Below are 14,817 nucleotides of genomic sequence, written 5' to 3' on the forward strand. Positions count from 1 at the left end.
AAATATTTTGAATTTTGTGATGATGTCTGATATCAAATAGGTGAATATTAGTAATGATTGGATAAAATTTTGAATTTTGTGTTTATCTGATATGAATCATTAAGAAAAAGTTGAAAATTGCATATGTAAAATATATATATATATATATATATATATAGAATTCCATATGACTGTTTCCTGCTAATGTGAAATAATTTAATGATAAAAAATAGATATGTGAAAATGGTAATATCAATTCAAAATTGGTCAGTATTTAAAAAATTCCTGAATGTATATCATATTGTGTGGTAAGGAGTATGTAATAACTTGTATCCATGTGAAAAATTTCGATAAGTTACAATAGTGTATTTATGAATGTACTATACATTAGAAGTAATAATAATAGTAATTTAGAGTGGTACTAAAGTATAGTAAATTGATTCAGAATGGCTAAGAAAAATAATGTAATGAATATGAGTCTGGCTACTGCTCTGCCTACTTTTTCAGGGGAGCATGACGAAAATATAACGTTTTTTTTAGATCAATTATGCCAAATGGCAAATTTAGAGAACTGGAATGAGAACAGAAAAAGTTTGGTGTTAAAAATTCAATTGAGGGGTAAAGCATTAAAATTTGTAATTGATAATGAATCGTGTAAAGATATGTCATTTGATGATTTAAAAGCATTACTAAGTAAAAGATTTGCAAAATCTCAGTCACTTGACACAATTCAAAATAACTTTAACTCAATTAGACAGACCCCAGATCAGTCAGTCGAGGACTTAGCGGAAAAAGTGAATATTTATGCCACAAAATATTTTGGGTCCTATCCTAGTTCGAGTGAAGAGGTACATAACCTCACTCAAAAAGCAATGCTTTCAAAATTCTTAGAAGCTCTCAGACCAGATTTAAAACTGGAGGTTAAAAAACTAGGACCTATTGATTTTGCTACTGCTGTTAAACAGGCAAAGAATATAGAAAAAGCATTGGAGGATTCTGGTAATAGCTCACAGACACATGATTTTTCACCTGAATTAAATACATTAATTATGCAACAAATTCAAAATAATAGAGCCATTGAGGATTTGTCAAAAAAATTCAATGAAATTTTACCTAATGGTAGTGTAAACAATGTAACTAGCCTAGAAAATAATGCTACACAAAGTAGTAGTAATAGAGAGTCTTGTCATATTTGCCAACAGAATCATTGGACTACAGAGTGTCCTTATTTTCCTTCAAACAATAATTTTCAATATTATAGACAGGCTAGAAACAACCAGAGAAGAAATTTTTATAGGGTTAACTTTATCAATAGAAGGAATAGATATAATAGTCGGTATGCTTTCACGCAAGGTAATAGACTACAGAACAGTAATAGAAATAGGCCACAATACAAAAGATACAATACTCATACAAATAATTTAAACTAATGAAGGGTACTTGCAGATCTCCCAGATACACAAAGTATTACTCAAGTGCCCATAAAAAAATTTGGGGGAAACAAGACAAAATAAAAAAAGTAAGGAACTCAAATAGGCCAAATACACATGAAAGATTCCGACACAAAATTAAAGAAAGTAATGAACAAAAATTGGTAGCTTCTTGCCAGACTAATAGTATCACAGAATTACCAGTAATAGAAATCAAATTTGGTGACTTGGTGGTAGAAGCATTACTTGATACAGGTGCAAATTTAAGCTTAATACAGCCAGACACCTTGCAAGTAATAAAAAATTACACAAAGATTCATTACTTAAGCAGATCTGTAAGAATACATACGCTAAATAATGCTACTATCCCATATGCATCTGCTGTAAACTTAAAATTTCGTTTAGGAAATAAATGGCTTGCCAACCAATTTTTTGTTACACAACATAATTGGAACACAAATTATCAAATGATTAGGGTATGATTTCATTCAAAAAAATAAGATACTTATAGATGCAGATAAAAGTCAGTTAATCATTGATAACACATATTTTGATCTTTTGGACAAAAGAAAAAACTGTACTAATATTAATGCAAAAAAGGTAGACAAGTCGGAGAAGAGGAGTCGGGTATTGTAAGAGTAGTATTGAATACCAGAATTGCGCCAAATACAGCAGAGAGTGTAAAGTTAAGCATTCCAATTAATATGCAGAAAGAAAAGCAAATAATGTTCTCACCAGACAGGCGAAAAGTGGGCAACATAGGTGTGACTGATTCAATTCATGAGATAAGTGACAGGCAATATATATTCACCATAATTGAAAACAATTCCAATGCCGCAATTATTCTAAGAAAGGGTGAAAAGATTGGTAAGGTATATAAAGTCGAAGAAAAACAATTTGAAAAACCTAGAGAGCAACAAAATTTGCAGATTAACCATATAACTTTAAAAGAAATTAAACAATTAAGAAAGGAGGAATTAAGCCCAGATGATTTTGATTTAAGTCATTTAGAAGCAGAACAAAAAATAAGATGATTGAAATGCTCATGAAAAATTCAGCTGTGTTTTCAAAATCTTACACCACTCTGGGTGAGACTGATGCTGTCGTGCCACAATTTAATTTATTACTTAACTTTCCAATTCAAACTAGACCATACACTATTCCTCGCATTGCTAAAAAATATGCCCAAGAGGAGATAGCCAAATTGTTAGAAGCAGGTATTATAGAGCCATCGACATCAAGTTACAGTTTTCCAGTAATTTTTGTCAAAAAGAAAGCACCACCTAATACTGATCCTAGCAAATTAAAATTTAGAATGGCAGTAGATTATAGATTGTTAAATTGCATAACTGAATCATATCAAATATGTCTACCTAAGATTTCAGATATTTTGAATAATATAGCAGGTAAAAGTTATTATTGTGTGCTAGATCTTAAGTCAGCATTTTTTCAAATAAAGTTAGATCAGAAAGATAAAGAAAAATTAGCCTTTTGCACGGAACTTGGCAATTTTCAACCAACTCGGTTACCTTTTGGTGCAAAAAATTCATCTGCTTATTTCCATACTCTAATATCAAAATGTTTAGGTGAACTGCAGGGTCCAAATTTACAATATTTTCTAGATGACATAATTGTTGCAGCTAACAGTATAAATGAACTAGTAATTATTTTACAAAAGGTGTTTGACAAGTTAAAAAAATTTAATTTAACATTAGACCCAGCCAAATTGCAGTTATGTAAACAAGAGATTACGTATTTAGGTTTTTCGGTTAATAAGAATGGTTTTGCTCCTTCAGAGGAGAATATTCAGAAAGTAGCCAAATTTCCTAGGCCAAGAAATGTGAAAGAGGTTCAAACATTCATAGGCATGGTAAATTATTTTCGACACTTAATTTTTAATTATGCAGAAATTGTCAAGCCAATAGTAAATTTAACAAGAAAGAATATACCATTCGTGTGGAACGAGAGATGCCAAAATGCATTAGATAAAATACAAGAATTAATTTTAGAAAAACCCACAATAAAAAACATAGAAAATGATAAACCTTTATATTTAGTAACCGATGCTTCTAGATCAGCCATTTGTGGCATATTAATGCAAAAAACTGATGAAAAGTTTTTCCCAGTACAATTTTACTCAAAAATTTTAACACCTGCTGAGGCTAGATATCCTTCAATTAGGAGAGAACTTTATGCAATCTTCAGATCAGTAAAGCAATTTCACGAACATCCGTATGGGAAAAAATTTATAATATTAACAGATGCTAAACATCTGACTTTCCATATTAGTCTTGACAAACAGCCAGATATTGTAGCACGTTGGTTGTTATATTTACAGGAATTTCAATACACGATGGAGCATATTCCTGGTTTAAAAAACCCAGCAGACTACTTGTCAAGAGTTTCAGAGGATGTAGTGGTAAACAATGTAAATATATTTAAAACCAATGATAATTTGTCTATTCAAAACATAATTAGTAAACAGCAAAGTGATCCAGACATAAAATCAATTATAAAAAAATTACAGGATAACCACAAAGAAAGTGTAGAACAATATTTTATTGATAGTCATACAGATGTAGTAATGATAAAATTAAAACCTGTAAATATGAGAAAGAAAGACAGAAGTATCCAGAATAAAATTCTAATTCCTAAGGCATTAATTAAAGATGTATTACAGACAGTTCATGCGCCTCACTTTGGTATTCAAAAGACATATGAGTTTGTAAAGGCAAAGTATTATTGGAAAGGTATGTACAGCGATACGAAAAGTTTTGTAGAAAATTGTTCAGATTGCTTACAAAATAAGTCTAGACCTCACAACACTCTGCCACGTCTAATTCCTAAGAAAGATCTTGCTCCTGGAGAGATGATAGCTATAGACATAGTTGGTAAACTGCCAAGATCCATAGATAATAAGTTTTATGTACTCACTATCATTGATCATTATTCCAGATATTTGGAAACAGTTCCGTTAAACAACTGCACTTCTCAATCCATCATAAAATCTTTAAATGATTATTTTGCCAGATTTGGCATTCCAAAAATTTTGTTATCAGACAACGGTTATTATTTTTGTTCCACAGAATTTACTCAATTTTTAAAATCTCTTAAAATAGAACACAGAAAAAGTTCAATTTATTATCCACCGTCCAATGGGTTGATTGAAAGAGTTCACAGGGTAATGAAAGAATCAATTGCAGCAATATGAAACAAAATATTTGAATGGCCACAAAAAGTACTGATGTTTAAACTGTATTATAATAATGCTAAACATTCTATAACTCAATTTTCACCAGCAGAACTATTTTTCGGTAGAACATTAAATACTCCCATAGATAGCAATGATCCTCTTAAATTAGCAGAAGATTTCTAGGAATATTCCAAAAGAATAAAGGAACAATTGAGTAGATATAAGCAACAAGTAAAATTAAATGAGGATGAATACTTTAATTGTGCAAAAAAATATTTGAAAGGGAGAAAAATTCCAGAATTGAAATCGGGGGATAAAGTTTTTATGCAGGAATTTACTGATCGAAGGGTGCTACATCCAAAATACAAGGGGCCATATGAGATCATTAAAAAGCTACGAAATGATAATTATATAATACAATTAGATAATAAAACCACTAAAGTTCACGTAAGTAAATTGTTTTTACAAAAGCCTTCAAGAGTAGATTCAACACAAAATGAGGATTAGGAGTGTAACACAATTGTTAATTGTAGATCAGCAAATCAAAAAAAAAAAAAAAAAAAATGTAAAGACATTGTGATTATGATTAGAATGCAGCATGTGTACAAGCTAGATAATGAATGATGATCATGTGTGGTATGGATCAATTTAGTGTAATAAAGCGCTAATTGCACGATTTTGGTAGAGTTGGCTGGTCCATATACCAGAAGAATTGAATTATACTATGCAGGGTCTCATTGATTACTAGGTAGCAGATTCAAAAAAAAAAAGTGTGGTTCAATTCTCCTTGTCTTACTGCTGAATCAAATTGAAGGTATGTAATTTAGTAGTGGATCTAATACAAATGTAGCTTGTAACAATGTCATGACATATTGGTATATGAAATGTATATGTAAAATGAATATGATCAAATGATAAAAGTAGATATGTAATGAAATAGTGAATGTGATTCTAAAATGTAAAGAATGAAATAAGGTAAACAATGGTTAAGAGGAGTTCCATCAAAATTGATAATGCAAATGTTCTTAGTTTAAGTAATTGATTGGATATTTAATCATATGTGAATTGTAAATTATGTGTCTTAAGTGCCAATTTTCATTGCTTGGAATCGCATTTGTGGTGATATTTTAGGAAAGAGTAGACATGCATGAGTACGTAAAAGAATAATACTAATGTAAAAAATATATATCACAAAATGTTTAAAATGCTGTGTTTTTTTTTTCAAGCAATGTGAAATATTAACGTGAAATATGTGTGATAGTGCATACGAAAGCTCAACTGTGTTCATGTAATGAGGAATGTATGGAGTGCCAACGAAATGATAAACTGCAGTGCCTTTGCAAATGATGTAAAGATTGGTGTGAAATGTGTATGTAATGCAGACGAAAGTTCAAGTGTGTCCAGCAGAGAGGGATTTCATTTGTCCAGTGATGGGACAATTTTTTTTTCTTGGCCGGAGGGAATGTGAGAACATTGTGGCTACATCGATTCTTGTATCGTTATCACGTGCGAGCACGTGCGTCGAAAGGTATAAAAACTGGAAGGACTGGTTTGTCTCTCTCTTTTTCGTTTTCCCCCTCTTGCTGCTTGACGTCGAGCTTAGCGAGTGTGTGGGCCTTCGGGCCACACACACTCAGCAGTCGCCATTTGTTCCTGCCTAATTTTGCCGAGAAAGAAGCAGAATGAAGAAATCCAGTACTTAAAGTAGATGTTTGATTTGTGAATAACATAAAATAAACGCGCAAGCAGAATATAAGTAACTGTTCGACTTCAAGATGTGCTTGACCAGCAATGTGTCACCACGTGTGACGTGTGTAAAAATCATATGAATGTAAAAGGAAAAAAGAAGAGCTTATAAGTGTGTAACCAGACAGCGCGATAATACGAAGAAAAAATTGACCACGTTTCAACCGCAAAATTATTCGATGGAACAGGATTGCGCGAATAGTCACGCGTCGGCACTCCATGGACATTCCATTTGAGTTATCGCATTGCGAGTATCTAAGTTATGATATCTTAGTATGTATATGTGTGTGATAAATGTGTCTTATTTAATCCAGAAAGTATGTGTATTAAAATAAATATGAGATTGGAAAAAGAAAATATTCGGCTCATGCATGCATCAGTGGGTAAGTCTTGTTAATCTATTTAGTAATGATTATGCAATGTACTAAACACCAAATTTTAGTTTAAGTATTTACGCAAAATTAATTTGTACTTGATATTCTTAGTATCGACACTTTTGGCGATCACGCCCGTAACACCACAGTATTATAGACACAGTATCAGGGGATTCTGTTCAATTTTTCAGTTAGAATTTGGGACGAAGTTGTGAAGTCATACTTACATTAAATGCTTGAATTGATTATTTGAAATATGACAAAGCAAGAGAGGGCCATCTGTCCAAGGAAAGGAATATTTTAAGGAAAACTTCATGTTACACAAACATTTACACAGGCAGCCCATTCTCTAGGATTTAAATCTAGAGCCAAATGCTAGTGTTCAGCTTACTGTCTGGCTGCCTGTAGGCAATAAATGTTTTAGTAGAAGGAATACTTGAAAAATTAAATTTAGAACTAACTAATTCTTCAATTTTGTATTCAATGAGAAGAATGTAATTTATTAATAAAGTTTTAAATCTGGGAAAATGCCTGTACAACTGTCCGATTAATTAATCTATTATTTCAATTAATGGTGAGTAGCAGAAGAGATTAAAAAGCATTTATGCCTAAAAGAATTATATGTTGTAATGTAAATGAATAATGCAATTAAGCATGAAAATAATTTTGGATAGCTTGTGATAACTGAATTTAAGTTCATTGTTGAGTTACATCAATAATTTTTTTTAGAATTTGAAAAAATATTTAGAATTGATTATTGAAACAATTTCATTAAAATATTTTTTGCTGTAATCATATCCAATTGCAGTCTCTTTAGATTACACTGTTGGGTATAAGGAGAATGATTTGGTTTAGTTTATTTAAGTATGGCAAAGCACACTAAGACTATCTGCTTAAGCGGAGAAATGCCTTTGTGGAGGAATTTCGAAGGGAAACTGACTTATATACATGTTACACATGGAGAAAACCATGAAAATACCCATGCAACCAGCCCATTCGCGGGATTTGAACCTCGGACCGAACTACCAGTGTTCAACCGAGGAATTCTAGAACATTACTAATTTATTGCCAAAAATATATTATTAAGTCTAATACACAAGTTTTTTTTTTTTTTTTCCAGCTATTTCATGATGCATGTGTAACTTTGAGATGTCTCAAAATTCAATAAAGGAAAGTAATGCAGATATAATAAAAACATAAAATTTGGGCGTCTTTTTAACATTGGGAATATTTTGAAAGAAAATGTTGTATATCTTTTAGAAAATCTAAGGTATTTTTCCTTAAAAAAAACTTAATAATATTTAAAGTTACATAACTTCCCTTTCCCCACAAATAAATAAATGCAGCATATTTTGTTACAAGCAGTAGCTGTAGACATTTCACATAAAACACATGTTCTACATGTGTAATTATTTATAGTAATATTACAATTAAAATATTTAATATTTGAGAATACATCATTTTTGTATTTTGTATAAAACAAATATGTTCTATATGCATAATTATTTGGAAGAATTTTTAAGTAAATTATCTGCAACTTTTACATATATATCCTTTAAAATTTCACATGAAAATACATGTTCTTACATAATCACTTGCAATAACCTTACAAGCAGAACACTAGTAATCTACAAATATTCCCTTTAGTAATTCACATTCAAAAATTACGATCTACTTACACTATTATTTCCTGTAATCTTTACAGATGTTTACATTGGTAAATCACATATGAAAAACATGTTATATTTACACGATAATTTCCTGTAACATTACAGATCTTTGATCTGTAACCTTTACAGACATATGCTTCGGTAATCAACATACAAAAACTTTGTTATGCCTACGGAATAACTTCCTGTAACATTACATGTCAAACATCTGTAACCATTACAGGTATAATCTCTGTAAAGTTACTAAGAATATTCCTGTTTTGACTACTCAAATAATCCATGGCATCCCAGTTTCCACGACTTTTCTTAGTAACTTTACAGATTTTTTTTACAGTGTAAGCGCTCTCGAATCCTTAGATATTAAAACCTAAAGCAATGCTTGTTGGTTATATCCCATAGTAGGAATCATGCCTCTCGGAGCCTGGCAAAGAAGCCCGCTTTTTGGAGAATAAATGACAATATTTCTCGCCTAACTAATTTGATGAAATTTTTAAGTTGCGAAGTGGAAGGGGAGGAAAGACTTAAGTTTAGCGCTGAGTGGATTTGAAATTTTTTGGCGAAAAGACAAGTATTGCGCTTTTTGGAGAGGTTAAAATTGAACCGAACGTACATAAAAAGTATCGAATCAGGCTATACTCTCTCAATCCTCATGTGAGAAAAGAAATGAAATTTGTATTTTTCCCTATTTTAAAAGAAAAAATGTAAAAAGATATGGCTTTGAGACATAGGAACAGGTTGTCCGAATATAGAGATGTTAATCGGCAGCGACATTTACAGTACAATTCTTACAGGGAAAGTCAAACAGCTCGATGGAGGTTTGACTCCAGTTGACGCTGCATTAGGATGGACTGTTTTTGGCCGACTTAAGATGCATTCCGAACCACAAGGTAGAGGTATATCTACTCTGAATGTAAATCTAACGTTTCAGGACTTAAACGTATCCGATCTTTGGAACTTAGAGACAATAGGAATTTCAGATTAATTCTACAAAGAATGCAGAAGAATATATTGCTTAAGAAGAGATTTTAGGCTCCTTAGGTAAAAAGGAAGAAGAGAGATACTGTGTTGGTCTACCCTGGTTAAAATATAACATAGATTTACCGTCCAACCTCGATATCGTTGAAAAAAAGGCTTCTCAGCACAACGCAAAGACTTAAATCTTTGAATATATTTGAAGAGTACGATGAGGTTTTTAGGAAATGGCTTGTTGAAGGGGTGATAGAGAAAGTTCTGGTGTACGAAGTCTAAAGAACATTACTTGCCGCATCATCGTGTCATTAAACTAGATTAGTCCGTCACAATTATGTACAGACACACGCCAAAGGTGTACGGAAAAGTTTACCGTGACGTCACTGGCTTCTGGATGGGTTACAATATTTGGCTTTTTATCATGTTTCGCGGTGAATTATGGCAAAGATTAACAATTTATCGTGCGATGTAAACAAACATCAAAGATTTCTTGTTAGGGTGCAAACGTTGTTGTAGTCAAAGAATATCTTAGATATTCGTTGTTGTAGTGTTCGCTTATTAATAAATTTCTTCTGGTGATAATTCAGTTAAAATCACTGACAAAAGTTTGATAGGACATGTGAGAACTTCCATTGCAGTGTTCTTTGGATTAACATTTATTTCTTGCTAAACGTATTATAAATAAAAGAACAAAACAATTTCAATTTTTAATATCTCTGTTAGCACTTCATATAATTTTTTTAGTGGTATGAATAAATTTTGTGCATATTGATTTAAAACTATTACCATCAGGGATACAAAACTGAGTTTTTTTTCCTCTTACGAAAGCACTGAAACTGTTTAATTATAAAAATACTATTTTAATACTGAATTTTGAACGCATTTTTTCTGTTGATAATTTAGTTAATCGTAAAATGACTGTGCTTTCGCATAATTTAACATCATTTGTGAAGTGAATGACACTAAATTTCAGATGTGATGATTTTTTAAATTGTTTCTGCCTCTGAAATAAAAATTTATTCTAATGTTTTGCGAGTTTTTAAGTGTATCAAAATGTCAATGTTCTATCGGCACTTGTGCAGAAACATGGGAAATTGACTCATCGTTTGTTGTAATTATTATGTCATTTAATGTGAGCAAAATGTTGCAATGTATTTGATTTTTTTCTTGATGAATTTGAAATTATGAAAAAATAACGTATGGTGTAGATGATGATAGAAATTTTTAATGAATGAATTTAGAAACTGTAAGATGAAAAGAATTTTACCTTTGATCTGATTCACAACTGCATGTCACAAAACATACTTCATAAAGTATGCCGAAGTTTTATTCCTTGCAAAAAACATGATATCTATTATTCAAGTTTGTGATCAGAGAATTATTATAGAGCAATGAAAGAATATGATCTTCGTGAGGGGAGCTGTATTCTTCATAATGAGGAAAATTTGGAATTTTATTCCTTGCAGAAAACATGATATCTGTTATTCCAGTTTGCGATTAAGGAATTTTTATAGAGCGATGAAAGAATATGATCTTCGTGAGGTGAGCTGTATTCTTCATAATGTGGAAAATTTGGATGAAAGTGCAAATGAATTAATAAGGACTAACCTCCTTGGTGTATTTTCTGCATCTTCTAAATACATATTTTGAAACCATGTTTCAGAAAACACAATAATAAACTGTTTTAAGCAGGATAACTTTTACTGATGGCAAAATCAGTCGCTTTCCCAAACAGATCCAAGTACAAAATATGAAAAAAATGTCTTTGAATATGATGATGAGAAAACTTTCTTACTTATTATTTCTCAAAACTGTCTCACCCAGTGCTCATAAACTGTGTATGAATGAAATTTTTCATGACAACTGCATGCTCTCCACTATTATTGAATTTTTAGCTCTTATTTCTTAATAAAAGTCCTGTGGAAACATGCAATTTTATATTTCTATTATACAACCATTTATTTAGTTAAACTGTATTGCAATTTCCTTGGGCATATTTCTCATCATTTAATATTATGATTCAGTTTTTGCTATCAACACAGATATGGACGAATGTAATGATATGCAAAACAGTGTGTGCTTTTTTTGTAGAAAATGCAATCGAACTTTCCAAAGAGAATAACCTCTTACTTAAATAGATTTGTATTATGGGAGTGGTTATCTAAGGAAATGTGCTATTAGTGATGTTCTATTATCAGCCATTATTTTATTTTATATCAAGTATGCTAATCATTCACAAAGGACCTCTTCACATAAATTTTCTCTCCATTATACATGTATAAATCAACTAGTTGAATGCTTTGGCATAATCAATAAAGTATTACTACTTGCACAGTGATGTTTTGGTAAAAGTATATTTACGAGTACCCATTGGTGATTTTTGGCGGCACATGGATACCGAGTTTGTGCACATTGACCTACATAAATGCGACACGAAAAATTACAAATTATGATCAGAACAAGAGAGTTATAATAAAACATTGGTATAACAAATACATTTGTTAATGGAAAAAAAAAAAATCACAGAATTGCACAAACTAGGCATTGTGCACTGCCTTGACTTTCTTTATCCATGAACACGTTGACCTATTTTCACTTAAAAAATCACCAGAGAATTGCAGAAACTTGGCATTGTTCACTCCCTTGACTTTATTTACTGACTGAGTATATTTACGGATGTACAGAACATTCAACTACTCAGCAATCAACATAAATGAAACAACAATTTGGCAATAAATGAAACAACATCTTCGCAATAATACAAGGGGTACCCTTCAGTCTACTCTAACCGATGCTTTATATAATTGCCTGTACTTCTGATGAAATGATATTGTAGCTTTTGCTTACAATATTTTATCAATAATTATTTTCTTTTCTATTAAGAGCATGTATAGTCCTCACTGTACCTTTACTTACCTCATCTTTATGATATGCATTGCTATGCTTAATTTGACATCTGCTTTCTATTTTAAATATTTTTCCTCCTCTTTTTTTTCCCCCCAACTCCTTAAAGGATGGGTCTTTGGGAGGAAAAATTAATGTCTCCTAAAGTGTCATGTGCTGTTCTCAAAGTGGGCCAATCTTTTTTTTTCCTGCTTTTTTATTTTCAGCTTTCTTGAAGATAATCTTTTTAGCTCAAAGGGGCAATTTGCCCAGAAAGGCTATTAATTTTGTTTTGGCATTTTGCGTTGATTCATTATAAATGGTGAATCACTTTTTCAATTGTTGTGGAAAAATCCCCCAAATGATTTATGTATCGCCGTTAGAGGGCGCTTCGCTTCTGAAAAAGAATGTTAGTTTTTTAGTTTGCGACGTAGTTAGTTAGCAGTGAACCTTCGATGCAACCAAAGTTGCTTTGTAAATAAAATGATTATTTTTGTAGATTGTTGAAGTATTTCACTTCATTTAGAATTAGAACCACCTTTCGCATTATGGCGCATCGGTGCCGAGAACCTTTGGCCAATTTAGAAGTTTGTGTTTTTTAATTTTGGATATCATTTTATGCGAAGACAGCCAAGGTAAGCCTGTATTTTCTATTTTTATATAATATGGAAGATCTTATTGCTAAACTGAAATCGAAACGAAAGGTATTGAGGACCGGAGTGTCCAAGATATTAAAGAAAATTGAAACCGAACTGAATAAAGATGATAGTAGTATAAATGTAAATGTATTAGAAGAAATTTTAGACCAGTTAAACGAAAAATCAAAATCCTTGAGTAATTTAGACGCAGAAATAGAACGAGAATTAAAAGTCGAAGAAGACGAATTTGAACTTGAAATCTCATCCGCTTTGGAATATGAAGAGAAAATTCAAGTGTGGCAGTTTAGAGGAAAGAAAAAGTTGAAAGAGTTGAATAAGTTGGAAAATTCGGACAATGCAAATAGAGACATTTCTAATGAAACCGTTACAGAATCCCAAAACGAAAGTATCAAATTCACTCGTCTTCCAAAATTAACGATCTCTAAATTTTATGGTGATTCTTCGGATTGGTTAGAATTCATAGGTCAGTTCGAAAATGCGATTGATAAAAATCCGAATTTATCAAAAATAGAAAAATTAATTTACTTAAAAAGCTTTCTTGGTGGCTCAGCCGCTAAAGCTATTTCTGGTTTCGCTCTCATCGAAAATAATTACGAAGCTGCTCTTGAACTGTTACGTTCCAGATTTGGTCAAAAGAACATCTTAATTAATTCGCATTTAGGACAACTCTTAAGTACTTCACCTGTTAGAAATCCTAATGATATAAACGGATTAAGAAAACTTTTAGATCACGCCGAAGTACAGATAAGAAATCTTGAAGCATTAAAAATAGACTCTGATACCTACGGAAATCTGTTAACGCCTTTAATTTTGAAATTACTTCCTAATGAATTCGTTCTTGATTATAGCCGAAAAATTAAAGACGAAAATTGGGATTTAAAAGGTTTGTTAGCCTTTTTGGGGAACGAAGTATTCAGTAGAGAACGCGCGGCTTCTGTTAATTATAATTCTAGAGAAAAATATTCGCGATTGGAAAAGCATTTGCCCTTCAAACATAAACATTCTCCAGCCATAACGAGCAAGCCGTCTACAGTTGAGTTATTAGCGGCGTCATCCGAATCGCAGTGTCTGTTCTGCGGGAACACAAATCATAAATCTGCGGATTGCTAAGTTTTAAGTGTAGAAAAGAAAAAGGAGATATTAAAAAGTGAATCGCGGTGTTTTTTATGTTTGGGTCGGTTTCACCGGATCCAAAATTGTAAACAAAAAATAAACTGTGCCTTCTGCTTTAATAAACACTCGAAAGCCATTTGTTATTCATTCCATCAGAAAAAAGATAATGAAAAACCTGAAAAGAAAACGTCGGATTCGAGCGTTATTTCCGCTGTTTCGTCATATAATTCCGATGAAAATAGATCTAATAAAATATTATTACAAACGGCTTCTGCATTGATCCGAAATAATGATAAATCTGAAAATGTCAGAATTCTTTTTGATAATGGCTCAATGAGATCTTTCATAACTAAAGATGTATCTACTAAAATGGAACTTCCGATTGTTAGAAAAGAATCACTTTCTGTTTATTCCTTTGGTGATAAAAGTGCGTTAGAAAAAACCTTTAATGTTGTTCGAGCAAAATTAGAAAATGTAAACGATCCTAATCTTAATATATATATTGAGCTTCTTGAAACCAAAAATATATCCAATACTGTTATCTCTCCTCCAGATTTGAACTTTGCTAAGAAAAATAAAATTTTACAAAATTTACAATTAGCAGATTGTTGTAGAAAAAGTGACAAAATTGATATTCTCATAGGGTTAGATTTCTACTATTCTATAATTACTGGTAAAATTAAAAGAATTTCAAGAAATGTAGTAGCCACAGAATCTTTATTTGGGTGGTGTTTGCAGGGTAAAGTAAATAATGATCATAGTGAATTATTAACTATGAAAGTAATTGTAAATGAAAACTTG

General features: G+C 31.6%; 1 protein-coding gene across 4 annotated transcripts in view; it reads left to right on the forward strand.

Moving 5' to 3' along the window:
- The first annotated feature begins 2,020 nt into the window (after positions 1-2,020).
- Positions 2,021-14,817, forward strand: part of LOC118190395 (WD repeat-containing protein 89) — a 139,739-nt gene continuing 126,942 nt past the window's right edge. For 2 of the 4 annotated variants that reach the window (XR_015040799.1, XR_015040800.1), the window contains exon 1: positions 2,021-6,731. Coding sequence is in view for 2 of the 4 variants with exons in the window: in XM_085815552.1 (XP_085671678.1) it covers positions 6,686-6,731 (46 nt within the window). In the remaining 2 variants the exon portion in view is untranslated. The remainder of the gene's footprint in view (positions 6,732-14,817) is intronic. The other 2 variants (XM_085815552.1, XM_085815553.1) reach the window with 1 other exon arrangement.

The sequence above is a fragment of the Stegodyphus dumicola genome, chromosome 4, assembly GCF_044657685.1.
Source record: "Stegodyphus dumicola isolate Sdum_Otavi_A_Nest chromosome 4, ASM4465768v1".
In the NCBI taxonomy this organism is placed as follows: domain Eukaryota; kingdom Metazoa; phylum Arthropoda; class Arachnida; order Araneae; family Eresidae; genus Stegodyphus; species Stegodyphus dumicola.